This window comes from Pangasianodon hypophthalmus, chromosome 19, assembly GCF_027358585.1.
Source record: "Pangasianodon hypophthalmus isolate fPanHyp1 chromosome 19, fPanHyp1.pri, whole genome shotgun sequence".
NCBI lineage: Eukaryota > Metazoa > Chordata > Actinopteri > Siluriformes > Pangasiidae > Pangasianodon > Pangasianodon hypophthalmus.
Window position 1 is genome coordinate 8,667,141 of NC_069728.1, and position 23,957 is coordinate 8,691,097.

Sequence of the window (23,957 nt, forward strand, 5' to 3'; positions counted from 1 at the left end):
TCTTTTATAGACACGCACCAATACTGTGACTCACCCTGTCCTCCATATTGTCCCAGGCCTGTCTTAGGGCAACCTGCTCCTCGCTGAGTTTGGTGCTACGTCTCATTGCACTCATCATTGGAATCACCGGACGCCGCTGTTCATAGAACGACCCCACAAAGGTCTGGAATGCCTATAACAGATCCAAACAGTCCTGTTATGACCCTTGGTCATGCAGTCAAACTGTTAGGGGTACTTTTTTAGATGATTTTCAACATATTACTCATTGAAACCTGTAGCCTGTCTGTTCAGGCGCCCTACTGGTGTAGGCGCCGGCATCTACACTCTGACTATTGTGCAAAAATAGCTTTCGTACAAAGAAAATAGCAACAATGTCAAAAAAAGTTGCACGTCATCTTTCAAAGTAATAAATTGTCCATCTGCATATGGCATTTGAGCTTTCTCTGTCTCCTTGTTGTGGAGCACTCAGTAGCTAAAAGAAGAGTCGCCTCGAGACTTGTTTGCCGGCCAGGACTCCTGATGTAACATGGCCAAGTATTTCGGACAAACCAAATACTTTTACCATCAAAAAATCATTTTCCAACAAATCAACAATAAAACAGCTGATGTTTATAAACAATGGTTATACAGTAGTTTATTTAGTTAATTTAATAAAATTAAGCATTTTAATTTTGGTACATATCTGTCCTTTCATTTAAGTGAGTAGTTGTTGTTGTGCAGTGCTTATATTTTGGGTCAGTAAGACTTAAACTGAAAAAAAAAACACAGGAAAATACCCTATTTTTCCCTCCGAACAAATTACAAAGGTTACATCTTTAGTAGAGACAGAAAAGTTACATGCCTAACACGTACACAAGCCTTTTATTTAGAAACTTCTGGTTTTTTTGTGTATTTAAGAGTACAAATAGCTTTACTATGTAACCAAAGATAAGAACAAGATAATATGACACATAAATGTTTACCAATAATATGGATTTGTGTCAATTCTTGTCAGCAAGGATGCTGTCCCCTTTGTTGTTTTGTACTTGTGTCAAATATGTATTGTGTTTTATGTGTGTACATTTTGTATTCTTAGCAGAAGTTAGTATTTGTTTGGGAGAGTGGGGAGTATGGAAATGCACCAAAGGACACTGCCAAAAATCTGTATAAATCACTTTTACAGGTACATTTTAAATCAAAATACACACTGACAAAGGAAATTTAAAGAAATTTGAAGCCTGATTTCACCTGATACCGTCTGCTATACCCCTCTCTCTCTGTGGAGGACCACACATCCAACAGTTCCTGATAGGCTCGCTGAAGCCAACAAGTCATCTCTCTGATCTTCTGATTGGGTGATGCCTATGTGCATATATCAGCAGAATCACAAACACTTAGACTGAATTGGTTAAAGTCTATGTCTCTGCAGAATATTCAGATTTGTGAAGGTTACCACTGTTGTAGAAGTAACATGTAAAGTGAAGCTTTGCATCTGTACCTGATGCAGAGCGGAAGCCAGAACAGCAGGTGTGCAGTAGGTGGGGAGGTTGACAGGAGAAAAACATGTAGGAAAAACAAAAGTTTGCAGCTACGCCCAACAGACAACAGGAGGAGTGAGACAGAAGAACCAGAAACAGAGGTCAGAAGTTAAGATTACAGGTACGAAAGAAGAAATATAAAAGAGATAGGAAGGAAATGAATATGAACAGCAAAATCCAGCAAAGGTCTAGCATCATCTAAGATGTGGGATTTTACAACATAACAGTTTAGGCTTTGTCTCAATCGTTCCCATTTAGAAAGTCCTGTATACAAATATTTTAAATCTGCTTGTCTGGTGTTTTGGAAGTCTTACCTCAAGATCATCATCAACTGAGGGCATATCATTGGAGTACTGCAGGAACTGGGCTACGTATGTCATTATGGACTTCTCATCTGGGTGACTGACATCAATATCTGAGATTGGACAAATGAAAAGATCATGGCATGTGATTATATTAAGGTGGGCTGCTGTTCATGTTTACTGTTCATTGGTCAATAAAAGCTTTAATTAACTAGATGAAATGTGTGAAATTCTACAAGCCGATAGATCTTCAAGAAATTCCACCTACCCTCAGGTTCAAGCAGTCTGGGTATTCCCAGCTCCTGCTGAGCTATGCGGAATGCCTCCTCTAAGTTTTCAAGGTTGCTCCTCATCTCAGTTAGGGAGATGTCCACTAGGTCCGGCCTCAAGGAGCAGAGGATAGCGTGGAATGCAACACCACTCCTCCAGCTTGATTTGAAATCTTTTACACTGACTGAGCAGCCCACTCTGGCAAAAGAAGAATAATAGGGAAAGTATAGGGTCAATTAAATAATAAAGGATAATGGAGAAAATGCAATGCAAAGAATGTAATGTAGGTCATTGTGGACTGGCAAGAAAGTAAAACCACTTCAAATAAAATTCAGTGAATTGAGGGGCTGAAACACACTTCTGGCACTGGTCTTGCACCCACAGGAGCAGGGCCTTTTTAGCAGAAAGGCGAAAGCGTGTGTGGAGGGGTGATGCTCTCTGTGGAACAGGGCTGCCTCGTACAGGGGTTCCAGGAGCTGAATCCACACTGGACAGGGAATCCAGAGACGAGGAACGGGAACCAAAGGAGAGAGTGCTGGCTAACTCCTCTATCTGCAGGAATTCACAGTTTTTCAGTTACAGTGCTGCTTATGAAATTCAACACAGATCAAAATAGCACATTTGTTCAGGTTTTGTTAAAGTTGTGACAGTTTTTCAGAGTCTAATGATGTCGCACAAACATCTTAGAGGATGAACAAAATAATCCTCATAATGCTATTATGATACCATATTTTGTGCTCATTTCAATGCCCTTCCTGTGGTTGATACAAAACGGGCATATTTTCTTTGTCGCAGACTTGAATAATTGCAGCTTCATCCCAAGAGCCCTGACCTAATTTAGCTTTTTTTTTTTTTTTAACTAAAAGGGATGAATCACAATACGTCTTTTGGTAGAATCAAAGCAATCGTTTCAATGGGAGTTTCAAATTCACCCCATTGCTTAATATAAAACCACCACACTACTGTGGTATTGAAATACACGATTGGATCCGTAGGAGTGAAATGTGAAAATACCCTAAAGTATAAAGTATAAGCTGATGTAAACCTAGTGATTAAGATGACAGCTGTTTGAATTGTATTCAATACTCACAGGAACACTCTGTAACTGATGTGATACTCACATGACAGCGTAGAATAATGGTCCATATGAGGCCTAAAATGATGGAAGGTTTCCCTTCTATGATATCAGGGATGTTTATATTCACCAGCTTAATCTAAAAAGAAAAAACTCTTAATAAGCTAACAATATCTCATATTATTATTGGATATTGTTATTTTATTTTTATTTTAGTTTATTTTTGAAATCATCAAAATTCATATTTTATCAGATTTGAGTAAGAATGTACAATGATTCTATATGATTCAACAATGGCATAACCAAACCCTCACTGATTTATTTTTTAAGAAGTTCAAAGCCGTTTCAACATTTCCCCTCTGCTGAAAAACTCCATGGCCTTTCTCTCGTTTCTGTAGGGAGATCAAACAAACTGGGCAATAAATATTTTGCACCTACACTGATTGGCATTAGTACAAATATTCAAGTGGCGTCTGACACTCACCAACTGCTGGCCACTCATGACCTCCAGCAGGTCCAGCAATCGAGCTCCATCACGGAGGTCTGAAAATAGGTCCTGCACCAAGGAAGCACAGCTCCTCTGGAAAACACAACCATTGCATCATTAAGATGTAGTCCATAGAGGGAACAGCATTCTGGATAGCAAAAATGCATTGAAGTAGAATATCTGCTACAAAGTGCTTAGGGTAGTTTAAAATTTAGAATTTTATAATTGCTGGCTAGCTGTAGAACTAACATGGATGAACTCTGCTGCCCACTGTACAATCTTTACGGAAACTGTAAATGAACATGGCATTGTGACGTACACAAATCATGCCAGTGAACATTAAATTCATTGACCTTTTGGTGCTTTCCAAGACATCTGCTATGGTCTCTGGTACCCACTGCCACCAGCGCGCAAACAACCCCTTCAACACCCCCACCCCCCAATCAAACATCCGCCCACTGCCCCCACCCCACTACCCTCCATACTCACTATTGCTTTTGCAAGATTATCCCAAAAAGGAATTACTAGTAATTCTGTATAAGTACATCTCTATGCAGATTTTCAGCTTTTTAAACTTTACCTTCGAAAGCTGAGCATTGATCCAGTTAGTGAATGTCCTCTTTTGAACCTGCTCCTGTTCCACTGCAGAAGAAAAGAATAATGGTCAAACATAGTGAGAACAAAACTAACAAGCTACCATTAAATCGACAGAGCAAGATGACCAAAGTTGTAAATGCAGAATGCACTAAACAGTTTCTGTATGGTTTCTCTACAACAACTTCATCCTGTCACAAAAATGGAATACATGTATGTAGAAATATGTAGACTTCTTGCCAAAAGTGAATTTTGTGGTTTTGTGGTTCAAAGAACTCAGTGGCTCTTCCATGCAGTAACTAATTTTAAGCTCAGATTAGAAAAGGCTGCAAATATAGCTCAAACCTAAACACAAAGCTGCATCACACCCTTCATTGTTTTAGCTTTGAATATGTTGTCCCTGGCAACATAAAATAATTGTGCAGAAAATAACTAATCTGGACGATACCCTCATGCCCTAGCAAACTCAATCACCTTTTATTTCTTACCTGCACTTTGGGTGTTTCATCTTGCTTTTTGGCTGGACGTCCTTATTCTATGTGTCTGCCTGGTTGAGGATGATTAGTATTACGAATAATAGCCCTACTGGCTAGGCATCATGTCATGAAAGTAATAAGTGCACAACTAATATACTAGTGACATGACCTAACATCCATCACCATGCACATCTTTAGCCTTTTGGTGCAAATCAACACAAAATCATTAGTTCTTTTAGCTACTTTTAGCTACTCATTACATATTTTTGGTTATTTAAACCAAATAATTAAATAAATAAGCTAGCACACTTTATTGTTTTAATAAGTCATATACAACTGTCGCTATTATTCAAATCAGTCACGGTGTGCTCTAATGAGCACAAAAAAGATTTTTAAAGCAGCAACACCCAGCTAACAAAAGACAAAGCGAGCACAGGTACATGCCAGTTGTTGCTGCATCATAAACACTGGGCACCTGTATTACAGGTTATTAACATGGGCGGGCCACCTAAAAGCATGAATTACACACAGCAAAGTGTGAAACAGTATTTTTAGCTTGCATACTGCATTTAGAACTTTAAAAAACTGACAGACAAGAAATACAATAATGTTCTACTAACTTGACCTGCAAATAATCACGCTTGAAATTGCATAGCACTGGTTCAAGTTCAGTCTTTAGCTTTGTATCTTTCATCTAGTGTTGAAGAAACATTGCATCTTGTAGCAGACACAAATAGAAAAGATGTCACACCTGAAATAGCCATGACTCTCTTTTTATTGTCCCTGCTGTAGTCAAAGCAAACACCCACCATGTCTAGCTTGCATGCATTGGGTATCCTGACCCCAGCCAGCGTTGGCAGATGGGTCTAACAGACCAGAATAAACTGAAAGCAAATGGAGACTGAATTTAAAGGAGACTTTATTAATCTGACTTGCATTATTGATTCATGAAAAAAATAGCTAGGGAAAAAATAAATAAATAAAACCAAAAGTCAAACTACTGAAAGCCATTGCAATAGACAATTCAATTTTATTTGTATAGTGCTTTTAACAATGGACCATTTCAGAAAGCAGCTTTCAGAAATATATAAATTCCAGATATAAATTTTAAATTTATCCCTAATGAGCAAGCCAGAGGTGACAGAGGCAAGGAAAAACTCCCTGAGACAATATGAAGAAGAAACCTTGAGTCTCAAAAGGGAACTCAGTGCAACTGTGTAACCAGGAACGTATGAGCAACTTATGAATATGAGCATCAGAGTCATTTCTGAATGTATTATAGTTTTAACTTGAAGTCTATTTTGTTGACGTTATCAAATAAACCAATTAACATGACTCACTACACGCTTTCATTCACCCTCAAGCATGCACTGATTGAGCCGAGATCAAACTGAAGTTAAATACTTTTCAGTTGACTTACAGCAGGAGTCACAAAGACACAAAGCCAACTTCTCCATATTCAAGCTGTAGGATATCACAGTCGTGGAGGCCTTTAGCCCTCCTTCTAGCCATGTTATACAGGGTTAATATTCTAATTCAGATGTCAGTCTTGTGACATTATACCGTGTAGCTACATAATGCCACAATGTTCTTTGTAACAGTGACAGGTAAGGCTGTTCCTTTAGGTTTTCTGACATGGGAGAGTCTTAAGGACACAGGGCTTTGTATTTTCCGGTTTCACAATAACAAGACAAGCTGCATTTTTTTGTCTTATTAACCTCAAGAAAGGAAAAAAAAAATAAAGGAATTAACTTGTTTCATGGATATTCCACAATAATTAATGCAACAATAAATGGATAGCTAGTATGACCGGTTGTTCTACAATTTAAAAAATATAAGTGTTGGCAAATTGCTGTGGTATAAGAGGAATAAAATACTTCTGCACGTGCTTGTATTGGAAATAATCATGCAGGAGTCAACTGCAAATAAAGACACAAAGCCAAATTCTCCATATTCAAGCTGTTGGATGTCACAGTCTTTAAGGCCTTAAGCCCTCTTTTTAGCCATGGTACAGTATACAGCGATAGGAAAAAAAGATTCTCATATTCAGGTGTCAGATTTGAGACTGACATTATACTACATAGTTTTTATGTTTTTACATGCACTGAAGCAGGAGAAAACAGAGCTGAAAAAAATGGCAAGATTGTTGCTAAGTGATATCTGCCTAGCTGAGGATGACAACAAATACACACAGCCCACATAAACTGCAGCCACACCCTCACTAGTGTTTTGTTTAAAGAGTTGTTTGCAGGTGAGTCAGCGACTCAGACACTAAAGGAGGAGGGCGGGGAAAATACGGACAAATCAAAGAATCAGATAAATACGTAGCCACTGTTATGTTCAAGGACATCCTCTGCCGAAGTGCTTGTACTGACTGAAATGCTTGGCCTCTGGAACAAAACACTAAATACGTACAATTCGTTTTTCACCTGATAATCCCACCCCCTCCCAGTGATTTAAAACATGTCACTGCTTTACTCTAAGATCATATTTTATCAACAAGTTTATAGCTATGAAGGATTCTGACCTTGCAGAAGCATGTGGACGTCATCGATATCCAGCGGGACGCCCCTCTCATCCGCAGTGGGAGCATCTGAGCCGCCCCGCGATGCCATGACTTAAAGCACTCAGGCCTTCAGCCCTTGCAGCATGTTGATCTGGATACTGGATATAAAAGAACAACAAAAAATATTATTGATAAAAGCTTAGGGTCTCAATACTCAATGTAGAAAAAACTGAACAGCAAGAACTGACATGACCTATGTATTATGAAATTCCTTAATAAAAGGAAGCTACCTACAGCAGGAAAAACTCTTGTAAGTGCATGCATGGGTGCCTGTAGGTGTGTTTTATCCTGCCTTCTTTATCTCTTTTAATAATTACCCTTTCTCACTGAAGTCAGAAAGTCCCCTAACTTCTAAATGGGATTACACAGATATAAATAAAGCAAATACATTAACTGCATCTGATCTCAATGAACAGATAACACCATGCACAGGGGTTAAATCTGGATTTAGAAAGTGGAGGAGCCCAACTTCTTTACTGGGCACCAACAATGTGAAACACAGTTTAATTTAAGGTATTTTTGAAGCTAATTTTATTTGACTGACTTGACTTGATCTGAACAAGTTTTAGCATTTATTTTTCAGGGGACTAGATTTATTTACTACAATTAGGTGGTCAGACAAGTATTTCTTTTTCATCAGTTTTAATATTAAAATTATATTAAAATATCTACCGATTCTTCTATGGCATAGAGAAAAGCAAAGCCTTATACTAGCAAAGAGAGCACATTTTACTTTAATGATAATATATACAATTATATATATTTATCATTAAACAACTGCCCTAACTTTTCTTTCTTTTGAAATAAACTTTTGAAATACAAGTGATTTAGCTATACAGCAGTATAAAACAGCGTTAATTCATTATTGCTATCACAATTAGGATTTACAGTACATTTACATTTATATTATATTTCCTGACCACATCATATACAAACAGGGTTTGATTTGACCTCTTATCTGGTCATACAAAAATATAGAGTTCTTTGGGTCAGTGTGCAGCATTGTTTCCTGTGGCATTCTGTGAAACAGGTAATTACACAGCAAATAATATCAAGACGAAAAAATCAACCACTCAGAAAATCAACAGCTTAGAGTCTTTTTCTGATGCCTCACATACAGCACAAAATGCTGCTGCACCACAAAATGAGGCATAATTACGCAGATACTGTAATTGATGCATGATAACAGTAAATACTCTCATTTTTAATGGGAGCACTTGGTGTACTTCCTAGTGTATGCTAATGCCAAAATGCCAAAAATGGTTATAGGCTTTATACATTTTACACAAGTAGCATTCTAGTGGGGCAGCACAGTGGTGAGGTGGGTAGTGTTGCTGCCTCACAGCGCCAAAGTCCCAGGTTTGAGCTCAGACTACTGTCTGTGTGGTGCTTTTCCAGTTTCCTTCCACCTCCCAGAAACAAAACTGATTATGGACCTAGGTTTGAATGAGTATATGAATGTATGTGTGTTCATGAAGCCCTGCGATGGACTTGTGTGCCATCCAGAGTTATTATTTTAAAAAAATCCTCTAAGAAATTAATGCTCTTAATGCAGAAATATATTCTGTATGACCTCTCTGCAATATTCACACACAGTCTGGGTATTCTGTGAGCTGCCACACTGCATATGAGAAAACTTTCACAATGGTGAGGAATTGAGGTGACATGAAGTTGAAAAGGTCACAGGAAGTAATGAACTAACTGGAAAAGTCAAAGGCAGATTAATAGCAAACCACCTTTAGTCTCTAAAGGATAGAGAGAAAAAAAAAGGTTTTACACTGTCAACTGAACCTAATGCTGAGTTTTCTAGAATAGGATCACTTATTTACAGACATACACACACACAACACACACACATACACACACATATGTGCGTACGCATGCGCACACACAAACACACACACACCAGCAGTAGCCTGGGACTTAAACATTCCAAGTACTGCCAAGTCACCATGGAAAGGTCTGGTAGATGACGCTTCAATTTCTACCAGCCTTTCAGTGCCAGCTCCATGACATCAGAAGGCAAAACTGCTCAAGGACACACGCAACCCTCATGATACCTCATGACCTGTAGTCCATGCACTCTCTCACATACACATGTGCACACAAAGGTCAGGCTGAGACACAGAGGAACAGTGAGACCTGGAAGGAATCTGGGGAGTCTGAAAATAGGATTGGTCTACAACATGCACTCTGACTGGCAGGCAATAATTGTGTGTGTGTGTGTGGTAAATCTGGATCACCTTCACTTACCCTACATACTTTTAACATTTTTTTCCATTTGACTGAAGGTTGGGCAAACTCACCAAGTATGCATATACATGTACAGCTTGAGTTTTTTCAGAGCTGAAGTACAACTTGACTGTGTAGCTGAAGATCTGACCATTTAAAATGTCCTTTCTGAGTTGTGCTTGCAAAGGTATTAATTGTATCACCAATATGTATGCATAATTACCATTTCTTTAGTATTATGAACATGCTAAAAGTTCAGGTTGCGGCTACTTGTGTGCGGAACTGCAATTACAATGAAATCTTGTAAGCTGCCTTTCGAGGAAAAGTGACCGATATTAGAAGATCTGTTCTGGGGGTGAGGCTTATTTCTGGGCCGGAAAATTGTAAACAGGAGCCAGAAAATAAGAAATTAGACAAATCCACTGCCAGATCCCTGCAAGGAATCATAAAACTTATATGATTATAATAGGTCTAGGAACACTTTCAAAGATTACAAACTGCACATTTAAGACAACTTGAATGAATCCTAAAATTCAAGGTCACTAATAAAAGTGAAACTGTATTAGCTCACATTGCTTCTGTCTGAGAAGTTTGCAGGTTTTATTATTTTACTGAGACATTTTTTCTTCTTCTTCTCATTCAGACATCCAGTCCTAAATACAGTATTAGTCTCCTTACCAAAGATCAAAGCTTTAATTGTAGTTATACTCCTTAAGCCACTGCACCCATTCTGAGGTAACTTAAACAACAGAATTCCCACAGTCCTCCAACAAAAACATGTGTGAGCATGTCTACGTTGGAGATTAATACATCTACAACACATATACCATGACTAAACCAATACTGCTATGATATGTGATTAGTACTGAATAGAAAATCTCATCCAAGATTGAAGTCTAGTAGGTGTGGCAGGACCAATCCATGGGTAAGGAAGCAAGATTATCATGATTCAAAAGCTAATTATTCATTCAGCGTTCAAGCCAGACTTGTCAAGACAAAACATATAGTGAAAGATTCAATAGATTGCACATTACACTGTGCAATGCACTGTGTTTAAATCTTTTTATGGACTTTTAGGACAAAATTAATAATAATCATGTCTGACTTGATGTAATTGTTCAAAGATCTCTTCATTTTAGTCAGGTCTGGTCATCTACATACTCAGCCCATGTACAGAGGTGTAAATTTTTAGCTTGTACATGATATAATGCAGAATAATTAGACAACAAGATAAAAATTGTTTCTTTTTCTGTCTAAATTTCTGTAAGTCTGTGTGATGTGATACCTAGTATGATATGATACACAACAGCTTATTTTAAAATCATACTCAGCATTCACAAAGGTGGCTACACGGACACAATACTAAGACTACTTCAATTACATAACTTGCATAAACTTAATAATCAGTTTCATATTGCTGCATGGATTCATTTCAAAAGTAGCCTTTTAAATTGATGAATCGATCCAAATTGTCAGATCGTTATACCCAGACTTGCACGTGTAGGCTACTTGCCTAATTTAAAAACAGATATCACATAGGTGGGTGATGATTTTGGCATTCACTATACTAACCAGTGATCATAAACTTTCATTAATAATCTCAAACGTTTGTGTACATTTTACATTTCTACTGCACAGATAAGACACATAAATGTGGGCTGTGTCTGTGCAGTTAAACATTCCTACAAACTCTCTTCAAATACATACAATGTGCAACATATAACACTTTACTACACTATATACGGCCAAAAGTTTGTGGACACCTGTCCATCACAAGCAGATGTGATTCCTCCTCAAACTGTTGCCACAATGTCTTTGTATGCTGTAGGATTACAATTTTCCTAAGGGGCCCAAACCTCTTCCAGCATGACAATGCCCCGTGCACAAAGCGAACTCCATGAAGACATGGTTTGCCATGGTTTGAGTGGAAGAACTCGAGTGGCCTGCACAGAGCCCTGATCTCAACCCCACTGAACACCTTTGCAATCAGTTGGAACACTGACTATGTGCCAGGCCTCCTCACTCAACATCAGTGCCTGACCTCACTAATGCTCTTGTGGCTGAATGAACAAATCCCCACAGCCACACACCAAAATCTAGTGAAAAGCCTTCCCAGAAGAGCGGAACTTATTATAACAGTAAAGGGGGACTAAATCTGGAACGGAAAGTTCAACAAGCACATATGAATGTGATGGTCACATGTCCACATACTTTTGGCCATACAGTCTATAATGAGCATATATTAATACTATTTAACAATGAGGAATTAATAAATGCACTAATTCTTAGCATAGCAGGAAATACTGAAGCAAATACATTAACAGCCTCACAGTCACATATGAATATTCCTTAACAAAGATAATAGTTAAGTTTTACCATCCTGTTAACTCATTCTGTTAAGTAATACTGTGACTTCCAGTATTAATAAAGATTATTTAATTTTTAACATATTTGTAAACAATGTACCAATATATGTTTATTTGTTGACAAACTGTTCAGTTATAAAGTGAACAGCACAATACTGTCTTAATTGACTGCAGATCTCTGAACACATGATAATAATAATAATAATAATAATAATAATAATAATAATAGCTTATTTGGTAACAATGTTTTTGTTCAGTTATAAAGTGAACAGCACAATACTGTCTTAATTGGCTGCAGATCTCTGAACACATGATATTATTATTGTTGTTATTATTATTATTATAACAACAACAACAACAACAACAACAATAATAATAATAATAATAATAATAATAATAATAATAATAATAATAATAATAATGTGCACCTGTGCGCGAGCTGCACTGCTGTGACACATGGAAAGTGCAGTGTTGTGACAGATATAAATAGTGCCCAGTGCCACTCAGGGGCCCTGTCACTCTCCCTGTGCCATCATTTCTGTGCCTGCAAAACTTCAGCATGCATTATGGAAAAATCTGTCACTGTCTCTGCACTCAAACTAACCGCTTTCACTTCAGAACACAAAGCTGTACCTGCAAACAGCCTGTAACTTCATCCAGGATCCCAAAGTCCAAACGTTTACCAGAAAGATTCCCGGAGCAAGCTGTGTGTAGAGAAGCAGTTTGCTAAAGCCTACTTACGGAAAATGTCGGACGTTGCTGGAGAGCCTCATTTACAAAGAGATCCCGCGGAGATCCTGTGGAGATCCTGAGCGCTGTGGTAGGCGGGAGTGAAGCTCAGTGCACACCTCACTTCACTTTCATAACACACACTTTCATTCACACTGGGTTGCCAGATTGCACCGCCTGATCCCTGCTCACAGCACTGCAAACAGATCCAACTGTAACCATGCCAAGTTAATCCAGCCCAAAGGCACTTATTTCCAGCCCAGGGTGATTAAAATAGTCCAATAGGGTGGGACACAGTCCAGTCTGGCAAAACCCAAGCAATCCTGCAAATAACCTCCTACACCATGAATTTAGTTTAGAAAAAAAATATGTATTAACCTTACATAAGGCTGCTATGTTCTCAAATCTCACTGGTCAGAAGGTGTTGATTAATTTTTAGAACAGCAGCTCTGACAGTAGTACTGGCTCTAATTCAACTCACACATTTATATTAATGCACTCACTCTAATACTTTTATTGTTTTTTTTTTTGTCTTTTTTTAAGTAACAGCTAATTGGGATTTGTATGCTGGACGTCTCACATAATCGAAGGCTAGTAATAATCAGATTAAAAACTGTGTTGTTATGTATGTGCATCCATCCATCCATCCATACCCCTTATCCTACACAGGGTCAATAGGGAGCCTGGAGCCTATCCCAGGGAACTCTGGGCACAAGGCGTGGACACCCCGGATGGGGCACCATCCCATCACAGTGCACAATTGCACACACTCACACACCCATTCACACACTACGGACAATTTGGAAATGCCAATCAGCCAACACATGTCTTTGGACTTGGGGAGGAAACCGGAGTACCTGGAGGAAACCCCGGAAGCAGGGGGAGAACATGTAAACTGCGAGCATGTGCACACAGGGCGGAGGTGGGATTCGAATCCCAACCCAGGAGGTGCGAGGCAACAGTGCCCCCACTAAGCCATGATGTTTTCCATCACAGGAGTCTTCAGGACAGACTAATAAAGTAAAATGAATCTTATTTAATTAAATAAAGAGGCTGGTGAGGGAATGATTGTTTATAGCTGTTATAAGTGATAACAGGAACTTGTTTTTTGGACGTTCCCCAACATTAAATGTAGCTATAAAGGCTTGAAAAGAACCGTGTGTTCTTTATAATAAATTAAAACTTGTACTCATTGATGATTTGCTGTGGTATAAGAGGAATAGAACACTTTGGGATGTGCTGTTATTGGAGAATAATCAGCATTGAGGTGATAACAGTAACTCGCATCACACCACAACGTCGCTGATTATTTTCCTATCACAGCATGCCCTGTCATGTTTCCTTACCCATTAAAGGTGCATTAGGTAAGATTAGTCTTGTTTTTTTTCGTGATTAGGTCTCTAAAGGTTAGGTGGCTTTGACAATTTGATTTGAATGATTCCCGCTCATGTTCATGAAGCTCCGCCCCCTATAGTGTCTATAAAATGACTGACAGGAGGCACATCCAAACAAGTATTCCGGCCCGGAACTCCGTTTTCCAAACAGGTTTTTCCCAACGAGTTAAAACACTTTTTGCTAAGGCCACGAGTTATTTATTTATTTATTTATTTATTTATTGTGTCCTACATGTCATTCAGGTTAGGTAAGGTATTAAACAAATCGACTACTGCACCTTTAAGAGCTGACTTGCTTTTTCAGGCTAGGCAAGGTTTTAGGCTAGATTTGCAAGATAAGTGCGACAGCAATGCATTACATAGCAAACAATAAATAGTCATAATAAAACCCATGTAATGTCTATCAAACCTAACTGGTAGTTATGAACAATGTCTATGGGCTACATTAACAGTCGTCTCTGTTGCTAGTTGTGCTTATTGTTATACATGTTTTCTGTGCTTGCATGAAGGAAAATATCTCTTCTAGTGTGTAATGAATCATTAACGAGCTCACATGGAGGAAGTAAAGCAGGAATAATTACATGTCATAAACAGTTGGTCCACTAGAGGCCGCTGCAGACTGCCGTTAGATGGCATTTACTCTACATCCAGACCAGCAGGGGGCAGTAAAGAACTTCTGTTACAGACTGAATCCCAAATAGATTCTTTATAGTGCACTTCATAGTGTGTAGTAGCGCTTAGAGTAATTCATACCTGATGTATAGTAGTGCACTTTTATAGGAAATAGGGAGCTATTTGGGATTCAGCCTGTAACATACATAGATATATACTGTATATCCGCAGGGGTAGTCAGTTTGCAAGTCAAGAAGTTTAAGTTGACATTCCAGGTGAAGTATTTTAACCGTTAACGGTAAGCACCCGTTCTCTTGTGCAGTATTAAATCGTTTATTTTTATTTTATAAAGCAGTGCTGGACAGAGTTCTGTGCAGGTCAGTGGTGATAATAGCGGTGTCCCATCTTTCAAGAGATTGAAAAACAACATGAAATGCCTTATTAACCCATTCTGGGAGTGTGCAGACCATTGCTAACATGTTTATCTCTGACTAAAAAGCGGATTTATAGTTGAACTTCAACTGTATAAGTAACACAAGCTTTGCCATATTGTACTTTATAGAGATGACCTTTGACCTTTTATAGGTCTGCACTTAATTGCATAAACATATACTGTAAGTGCACAGACTTTCTCTTAACCTTTGGCCTTTCTATCAATAAAAAGGTGCCAAGAACACATGATTTGAGTGTTGGAACAGTTATCAGGCCAACACCAACATGGTGTTGTGTGTGTGTGTGTGTGTGTGTGTGTGTGTGTGAGATGTTGACATGAGTTTTTTCTTGCAATCTTTGCTGGGATTTTAAACATTTTAGTGTTCACTGCTCAGCAGAAAAAGTCCACCAGTCAGAACAGCATACTTTACTATGGTCAAAATCTGACGCCTGTGAAGGGCTAAATGACAATGAATACAAATTCTACATGCAGTAAATATACTATATGGCCAAAGGTATGTGGACACCTGACCAATCACACCCGTAAGTGCTTGTTGAACATCCCATTCCAGATTTAATCCCCTCTTTGCTGACCTAGTGGAAAGCCAGATTGTGGAGCATGGCTGTGGGGATTTGTGCTCATTCAGCCAGTGTGAGATCAGGCACTGATGTTGTTTGAGGAGGCCTGGAGTGCAGTCAGTGTTTCAGTGAAAGGTGTTCAGTGGGGTTGAGGTCAGGACTTTGTGCTTGTAACAGTCTATATGGTAGGTGTGTGTCCAGTAAGAATACACAGTGTTTAAAGATGACCACATGCTGAGAGTGGTCCATCACCCAAATAACGTCTGGTCATTGGTGGTCTCTTTCCACTGACTGATGGGGTTGACAGAGTGTGTACAGATAGGTCAGTATACCTAGAAGTACGCATCTACTATATGGTTAATGATAAAAGTAGTTCAGAAGACTGTTAATAGTGTAACTGTTACGTAGTCATTGATTAAAATTATGAAGAAAATGGCCAGATTTTATGGCCAGTCTTAAAAGAGTTTTGTTTTTTGTTTTTTTTTGTGGTCTGCGAATATTAAAAATTGTAGTAATATTCATTGAGCACATTTACATTATCGAGTGATAGACATTTAAGCATAGAATTTCAATGATGAGCACCTTAAGTAGATTCACCATTGTAACGTCATTCTTCTTACTGGTCTATTTAAAGGATCAAATGGATTTTCCAAAACTGCCACCTCATGATGGGCCCGTTTTGTCTGTGGTCGACATGCACACTGGAGGAGAACCTTTACGCGTCATCGTAAGTGGGTACCCCACTGTGAGCGGGGACACTGTGCTCGCCAAGCGGCGGTATGTACGAGACCATCTCGATCATCTTCGCAAAGTGCTAATGTTCGAGCCCCGTGGCCACTATGATATGTACGGAGCCTTATTAGTCGAAAGCGAGATACCAGAAGCAGATCTTGGGGTTCTGTTTATGCACAATGAGGGTTACAGCACCATGTGTGGCCATGCTGTCATTGCTCTTGGCCGTTTTGCTATAGACTACGGTTTGGTAAAGACTCCATCTTCTCCCGAGACCCAAATAAACATCCACTGTCCATGCGGCCTGGTGAAGGCTTTTGTGGAATATAACTACGGTAAAACAGGAGCAGTGAGGTTCCACAGCGTCCCAGCTTTTGCTTTCGCCACAGGTGAAACCTTCTGTTAGGCTTGGGATGGAGGAAGGGCTTTTGTTATATACAGTACATTTTCTCAATCATTTCTGAGGGACGCAATAAATTGAAAATGTGATTGTGTCATCTTTATAGATGTGAAAGTCACTGTTCCAGGATATGGTGAAATCACAGTGGACATAAGCTATGGCGGAGCGCTCTATGCTTTCGTGAATGCTGAAATATTTGGACTGGATGTCAATAAGTCCAGAACCAGAGATTTGGTTGATGCAGCCACTGCTGTTACTAATGCAGTCAAATCTCAGGTACAGCACAAACGCCAGGTATATTTAAATAAAACACAGGTTATACTGAGAGAAAATGGTGCTTTGGCTTCCATTATTATGACAGGTGAAGCTCCACCATCCTGTTAGTGAAGATCTGGCTTTCCTATATGGCACCATCCTCACGGATGGTAAAGATGATTTCTCTGATGAGCCTACAGCCAATGTGTGTGTGTTTGCTGATGCCCAGGTGAGACTCTGCATCTTCCATTGTCACATCTACATTGATATTAGATCTTGTAAAAATCTAAAATATAGATTCTAAAAATACACTGCAAAGATTGCAGCATTTCTGTAAAGGAAATCTGTTCATGCTGTATAGTCACCTATACATTTTAGGCTTCCAAGTTTAAAACCAAAAAAAAAAAAAAAACCAGTGTTTTGGTTGGTTTTAGGTGGACAGGAGCCCCACTGGTTCTGGTGTAACTGCTCGCATTGCTCTGCAGTACCACAAAGGTCTGATCCAGCTGCACAAGACCAGGAGCTTCAGGAGTGGAACCACAGGAACTATATTTACAGGCAAGGCAGTACAGGTATGCAAAGCCAAAAGTATATAATCCTACTAATTTTAAAGAAGTAGAACTCGACGCCAGTGGCATCGATGAGTATGCTTCTGCCACCAAGTCATCTAGTCCTTCCGGTTATTAATTTTATATGCCAGAATTAACCTTAAAATATCTTTTAAACATGAAAGAAACTAGTGAAGAAAAACTATTTTAGACATTTGACCTTGCTGTGACCTTGAACTTGTTTGGATCAATTCCAAAATCTAATCAGTTCATCTGCTGGTTACAGTGATAATTCCATATAAATTCTATAAATATTCCACTACCATTCTTGAGATATTGTGCTAATGAGAATCTCAGACATAGAAATATCCCCAAAACGAAATGCTTCCGTCACTTAGTTTAGTAAAAATCTTTTAGGTATAAAATCCGATCATTTCAATGACATTCTTGAGCTGAATCTGAACTGGGAATTCAATAGTCCCTAAAAGGTTGTAGTCCCCCAGTACAGCACCCCTGGTTCATAAAAATAACCCTATCCCAACTTTGCATAAATGAGGAGATTTTCTAGATATGCAACTATTGTATGACATGTATATAGATACTCTTACTACGCTGAATGATCTGTGTTTAAAGGAGACAACATGTGGGGAGTTCAGTGCAGTGGTGGTGGAGGTTGCAGGTCATGCTTACTACAGTGGCGTGGCCAGTTTCACTCTGGAGAATGAGGATGCCCTGAAGAATGGCTTCCTCCTCCGATGAGTCTGCCTAAATGCTAAAGCAGAGATCTAACAAGCTGGAATAAGTAAAAAATCTGTGTCCTTTTGTTATCATGTCAGTGATTTCCATGTTTCATCAAGGATCATAACTGCTGGGATGCACATGCTAGCTCTGTTTCATATTTCCTTTGTCAGAAGATGGCAATTACATTTTGTAACAATTAAATCATGTGCACAAGTTGGACAGAACAAGGCCCACTAACTCGTTACACATTTATAATTTTGCAACTCTTAATTAGTTCCTGTATCCACTGTTTCCCTGTTTGTGGAGATATTTATTAGTCAGCAGGTTTTCTGCCACAGGAGTCTTCATAACAGAGGAAGTTTCCATTTTGCACTTTCTCAGTAATGTGACAAGCAGATTTTTTTTTGTCTCATTGACTTTATGAAAGAGAAAAAACAAAGGTTGGTGATATTTATATGTGCTATAACATACACTATATGGCCAAAAGTTTGTGCACACCTGACCATCACCCCCATATGTGCTTTTGAACATCCCAGTCAAGATTTAGTCCCCTCTTTGCTTTCATAATAACCTCCTCTCTTCTGGGAAGACTTTCCACTAGATTTTGGAGTGTGGCATTGGGGTTGCACCCATTCAGCCACAATAGCATTAGTGAGGTCAGGCACTGATATCAGACGAGAAGGTCTGGGGTGCAGTCTGCGTTCCAGTTCACCCCAAAGGTGTTCAGTGGGGTTGAGGTCAGGGCTCTGTGCAGGCCACTCTTCCACACCAGCCTTGGTAAACCATGTCTTCATGGACCTCACTGTGCACAGGGGCATTGACATGCTGAAACATGTTTGGGCCCCTTAGTTCCACTGAAGGGAAATTGTAATGCTACAGCATACAGAGACAATCTAGACATTTGTGTGTTTCAAACTTTGTGGCAACAATTTGGGGAAGAACCACATATGTGTGATGGTCAGATGTCCACAAACTTTTGGCCATATAGTGTCAGTGATGTTGGCTGTGGTATAAACGATATAAAACAGGACATGCTGTTATTGGCTTTGGGTCAGGCACATCACACCACCCCAGTGTTGATTACTTTCCTATGACAGTATGCCACGTCGTGGCTAGTTTCTTACATAAACACATTTTTGTCATTGAAAATCTGTCGGTTCTAATGGATTTTAGTCTTTGACAGTTCACACATTATTCATTGAAGTATGTAAAATTCCTAAATGGAGTTTTGTTCTCTTTTTAACAGGTACATCTTTTGACCACTAGGTTGTAATGTTTACCTAGAGATATTCAAGCCAAAGGCTAAAACGTCATACTAGTTAAATTTTATTGTTCAGAGGTGATGTTTAATTGCACATTATTTAGCATTTAAATAGGCACTAGTGCCCATTTTGGAAAACATTAATACTCACAACAGAAAGTATTCAATTTTTTCCCCATTTATTCTCCTTTAAGCTCCACCTTACAATGGAAGGCTTTTTTTAAATTACAAATGTTCAATGTAGCATATCACATTGTCACAACATACACCTTGGAAAAAATACCGGAATATATCCAGTGATGAAGGAAGAGCTGAGGGAGAGTCTCTTGCATTGATTTACTTACTGGTATGTTTCTTTTTAAATAAGTCTACAGATTTCACATGACAGTCTGCAAAGTGTCTGATGAAAGATCCAACAACATAAATGCATAGAATCTGCACAAAGGAGCATTCCACAGTGTTTGAAACAACGAGGGCCTGGGCCAACTCCTTATCTAAAACCTATCTTTAAAAATGATCTTCAGCCAGCCTGTGTCTGATATCCAATGCAATTCTCTATAATGATGTAATAAACAATCTAAACAACCCATAACCCTGGTTACTGTTATTAGTATTCAATAAAAGCTTACTATATAAAAATTGTCCTTAATAATAAAAGAAAAAAGCATTGCCATGTAGCTGTTTAGTGTCAAACTCTTCAGGTCTGTTTTCTGTACTGAGATTAAGTTTTATCTTGGAGCAGATTATGTTGCCAGTGGATTCACCATTGGAGGTCTTTTTTAATGTACGTACTAGGCTTAATCTCCAGATAACAGGTCCAGACACATAGACAAGTTCTATCCTGCATGCCATGCCTCAATTTCAAGAATGAGCCCAATGAGCAACTCTTGCAGTTGTAGGTATTTTGTTTTGTTTTTTGTTTTAATAAAGATGTGAGGTCGGTCTCCTTGTGAATGATGTGAAAGTTCTTGCAGTAGAAAAACCAAGGATCGTTGTACCCATGCGTTGTGGTCTTCCTGGGTCAAATCCAGATTTGACTAGCAATTTTTTCTTGTCTTGCAAGTCTGTAGTCTTGGTGCACCAGCACCAAGGTGAAAACCCATAATTTCCTCAAAGAAAGAACATCTTGGCAGCCTTAGAATTTATAAACTTATCTTTCCACTTTATAACCAGTACCCCATTTAAGTTATCAGAGTCAGAAGGGGCAAAACCTGTAGGCCAATAATTCCTCTTTCTATATGGTGCAAATGAGTGCTCTCCAAGTATCCCCCACCAAGAGGCAGTATTGTCCAGCGAAGGAATAGAACAGTTCTGGATAGCACAGATGAAGGAATGGGCCTAAGGTGAGGAGGTTAAGCACTGTGGATGGCCAAAGAGGCCATATCTTAGAAGTTGAGTTTAGTGATGGGACGCTCTCTGCCCGTGTCTGTGGTTTGGCTGTTGAATCGTTTGCGGTTCCGCTTCATCTTGGACAGGTCCTTATCAAACACCTCACCAGAGCGCAGTGCTGACACCAAGTCATCAAACTCGCCCCCGTTGTCCTCTCCATTCTCTTTGGCCTTCCGGGCTTTTCTTTCTTTCTCCCGCTGCTCCTTTAGCTGCAAGATTGGGACAAGAGCAGAGCTTGAATAAAACAGATTTTAAAACAGGTTTTGCATGTACTGTGTAAAAAGAAGTTCAGCCCTTTCAATTGCATAAAGGAACGACATGCTTTGGGAAACCGCAGTAATTACAGGTTTTCTGTACAGTCACTGGCTTTTCCTAAAAAGGCATTGCTTTGCCAGTTAAGACAAGAGGTAAGCAAGATTATAACCGTCATGATACTATGTGAAGTAACCAGATGTAACCAATTTTAATTCTATATTCTCATAAGCCTCATATGATTTTACTATTTCAGGTTTCATGTTCCTGAAACCTCAGTCTGAATATGAGCAGGGTGAGTTCCTCACCTGTGCCTCCATGCGTGCCCGGCGCTCCTCCTCCTCTTTGCGTCGCCGCATGTTCTCGTTCTCCTGCCGAGCCTCTGTGAAGGCTTGCAGGAACTGGTCGAAGATGCCGAAGAACTCGTCCGGTTGCGTCTTCCCAGCATCTTCACCGAAGTGCTTCACCGCTTTATGGAACTGTAGAATATGAAAACAAGATGAGGCTCTGGACATGCTTTGGATCTCATCACTCATATATTCAGACCCTTACAACAAAAGTAATTTAACCCCAAGACCCCTCAACAAATATTTTATCAATTTTGTTTTTTAGTTCATTTGAATTAACAAAATGTTTACACTGTCAATTTTGTGCAATTCTGCCCTAAACAAGTGACACTAGAAAACAGGACATGTAAAACAGGAGAAAAACAAAATAAAGTGGAGTTGACAGAATAGAGGAACAATCAGCAGGGGTCTAATGTACATGTGGTAAACGAATCCTGTCATGCACAGCTGGTGTTCACGTACCGGTAGTCTTGTTAAGCTCAATTTTTACCAGCGGCTTAAAAACCCAGGGGAAAGCATGAGGAAAGGGAGACGGGGACACTGTCGTGGCACCAGTGTAGCCTCGTGCTGCCTCTCCACATGGGAGGAGGCCAAGCCTTCCCACAATGCCTTTGATGTGCCTTTATCGCAGCCATATGGGCCTAACCTTCTCTAAAGCAGCATGAGTCTGAGCCAGAGAATGTCACATGGTTTTATCCCATTCCCTCCCTCACGCACCTCCTATCTTAATATCACTTTCAGTAGACTGGAGGCCCAGGTTGAGGTACATACAGTAAAACACTAGGAAATGCCTCCATTATACGACTCTTACTAGGAAGTTAGCAGAAACGTCTCTTAAACAAAGTAAGTGTGACCTCTCAGAAGTCAATTTAGCACCAAAAATATTAACAAACTGAGTGTTGGACAAAAATAATCCAGTTACTGTCAGCAGTTACAACATTATTCAGTTCCCCATGTGAACAGCATACTACAACAAGATTAAAGCAGTTAATGGATATCAAGAAGAAATTAGCTGAATATTCAGGTTATTTAGTACATGTATGCCATTACTCTGATATCTTTCAGTCTGTTACTGCACAGGTGCATAAACATTACTGGATAGAGAAAAGTATGGTTGTGATCCATCTTTGGAACTAAATAGAGGGCACTATGCAATTTGCAACCATAAAATATTACCAAATAAAAAAGTTCAACAAAGACAACTGAGCTTCCAACAAACTGACAAGATATAAAATAATGGATAAAAATATAAGTGCTCCTAAACTTTTTTTTTTTTTTTTTTTTAATCACTAACTCATCTTGGAAGGCTGACTGTAATGGGTACAAGTTTTCATCACCACTAATGTTACTATAATGTGCAAAATGATGATTGGTATGTTTTTTTTTTTTTTGACAAGTTTGGCTACTGATGTAAAATAGACACTGAGATTGCAAATCATGACTCTGAAATCCCACTCATGTCTCCTTGTGACAAATGTGTGCTCACTTACTAGCCTATATCCAGCCAATAGCTAGCCTGCTAAAGTTTAGGGATGAACAAAATAGTTTTGAATGATTTTGGCAGGTTGGACTATTAAATAAATCAAATATGATGACGCATTCTAATACTGAAGTCCCACACATGTCTACACATGCAGGATAGTTTGCTACAAGTTAGCTAGAGAGTGGAGATTATTTTAATGGTTTAAAATGACCATTAAAGATGTTCAGGGATACTGGGGACACTATCTCCTAACTATTGGCTAGAAAATGTGTTTAAACTAATAGCTTACTAGCAAAACTACTAAAAGAAATAGAATTACGGAGTGACGATATAAATTTTGCCAAAAACTGATTTTTCCCATTTTCAGATGATTTTGCATTCTATGGTTGTAGACAGAAGCGACTGTCTTTTGAGCCTGCTATGTCTGAGGATTACTAACTGCGTATTATTACTTCCTTCAGCACAGATGCAGATGTAGCACTCAAAGCAAGGTGTGTGTCCTGTTATGTTTCTATGTCCTGTAGAGCCTCCAGGGGCTGAGAAGAGTGCCAGGGTCATTTCATAGGAAGTGCTCACAGCAAGAGGTCAGAGGTCAGCTCCTGCACTCAGCAGGCAGAAGTGCAGCCTGTTTCTACAGCTGGCCTCTGAAGGAAGCACACGGAGCTCTTCATCGCCTCTCACTCAACACCACGCACACACGCATGTGACACACCCACACACACTCACCAGTTCCTTGGCTTCATTAAGGGAGTCTTCTACATCAGAAAAGCTGAAACTGGCGAGTGTAACAAACTGGCTGACCACAGACACGAACTTATCTCCCACCTCCTGTGGACGCTTTTTCTGGAAATCCAGCTCCTGTACATGATAAACAGATCAAAGATATGTACTTACACATGTTTATAGTAAATAGGATCT

General features: G+C 39.2%; 3 protein-coding genes across 21 annotated transcripts in view; 1 reads left to right on the forward strand and 2 right to left on the reverse strand.

Moving 5' to 3' along the window:
• The window catches only part of LOC113545183 (nesprin-2), a 103,933-nt gene extending 91,139 nt beyond the window's left edge, over positions 1 to 12,794 (reverse strand). For 8 of the 13 annotated variants that reach the window (XM_053242394.1, XM_053242387.1, XM_053242389.1 and 5 more), the window contains exons 1-12: positions 12,627 to 12,794; positions 7,249 to 7,385; positions 4,232 to 4,293; positions 3,649 to 3,744; positions 3,479 to 3,556; positions 3,211 to 3,303; positions 2,448 to 2,641; positions 2,088 to 2,287; positions 1,832 to 1,932; positions 1,478 to 1,567; positions 1,228 to 1,341; positions 35 to 172 (exon numbers count right to left, since the gene is read on the reverse strand). In XM_053242394.1, the coding sequence (XP_053098369.1) occupies positions 35 to 172; positions 1,228 to 1,341; positions 1,478 to 1,567; positions 1,832 to 1,932; positions 2,088 to 2,287; positions 2,448 to 2,641; positions 3,211 to 3,303; positions 3,479 to 3,556; positions 3,649 to 3,744; positions 4,232 to 4,293; positions 7,249 to 7,336 (1,254 nt within the window). In that variant the 5' untranslated portion in view covers positions 7,337 to 7,385; positions 12,627 to 12,794. Of the gene's footprint in view, positions 1 to 34; positions 173 to 1,227; positions 1,342 to 1,477; positions 1,568 to 1,831; positions 1,933 to 2,087; positions 2,288 to 2,447; positions 2,642 to 3,210; positions 3,304 to 3,478; positions 3,557 to 3,648; positions 3,745 to 4,231; positions 4,294 to 7,248; positions 7,386 to 12,518 lie in introns of all 13 variants that reach the window. The other 5 variants (XM_053242396.1, XM_053242392.1, XM_053242385.1 and 2 more) reach the window with 4 other exon arrangements.
• A 1,560-nt stretch (positions 12,795 to 14,354) lies between these two features.
• Positions 14,355 to 23,769, forward strand: LOC113545195 (trans-L-3-hydroxyproline dehydratase). 4 transcript variants are annotated; one of them, XM_034313590.2, is made up of 6 exons: positions 14,355 to 14,895; positions 16,266 to 16,752; positions 16,870 to 17,039; positions 17,125 to 17,247; positions 17,453 to 17,590; positions 23,564 to 23,769. In XM_034313590.2, the coding sequence occupies exons 2-6, from the start codon at positions 16,272 to 16,274 to the stop codon at positions 23,744 to 23,746; spliced, it is 1,095 nt and encodes a 364-aa protein (XP_034169481.1). In that variant the 5' UTR covers positions 14,355 to 14,895; positions 16,266 to 16,271; the 3' UTR covers positions 23,747 to 23,769. The 4 variants fall into 4 exon arrangements, with proteins under 4 accessions (XP_034169481.1, XP_034169480.1, XP_053097984.1 ...); XM_034313589.2 differs by having other exon boundaries at positions 14,535 to 14,918; XM_053242009.1 differs by lacking the exon at positions 23,564 to 23,769 and adding an exon at positions 21,466 to 21,594 and having other exon boundaries at positions 14,557 to 14,918.
• daam1b (dishevelled associated activator of morphogenesis 1b) overlaps positions 19,731 to 23,957 on the reverse strand; it is a 71,939-nt gene continuing 67,712 nt past the window's right edge. For all 4 annotated transcript variants that reach the window (XM_053242008.1, XM_053242006.1, XM_053242007.1 and 1 more), the window contains 3 exons: positions 23,766 to 23,897; positions 21,518 to 21,688; positions 19,731 to 21,166 (listed from right to left, as the gene is read on the reverse strand). In XM_053242008.1, the coding sequence (XP_053097983.1) occupies positions 20,954 to 21,166; positions 21,518 to 21,688; positions 23,766 to 23,897 (516 nt within the window). In that variant the 3' untranslated portion in view covers positions 19,731 to 20,953. The remainder of the gene's footprint in view (positions 21,167 to 21,517; positions 21,689 to 23,765; positions 23,898 to 23,957) is intronic.

Coding starts and splice junctions, on each gene's coding strand:
- LOC113545195 (XM_034313590.2), top strand. CDS start 16,272: ATGGATTTTCCAAAACTGCCACCTCATGATGGGCCCGTTTTGTCTGTG. Junction 16,753..16,869: donor AGCTTTTGCTTTCGCCACAG/GTGAAACCTTCT, acceptor TCATCTTTATAG/ATGTGAAAGTCACTGTTCCA. Junction 17,040..17,124: donor CTAATGCAGTCAAATCTCAG/GTACAGCACAAA, acceptor TTATTATGACAG/GTGAAGCTCCACCATCCTGT.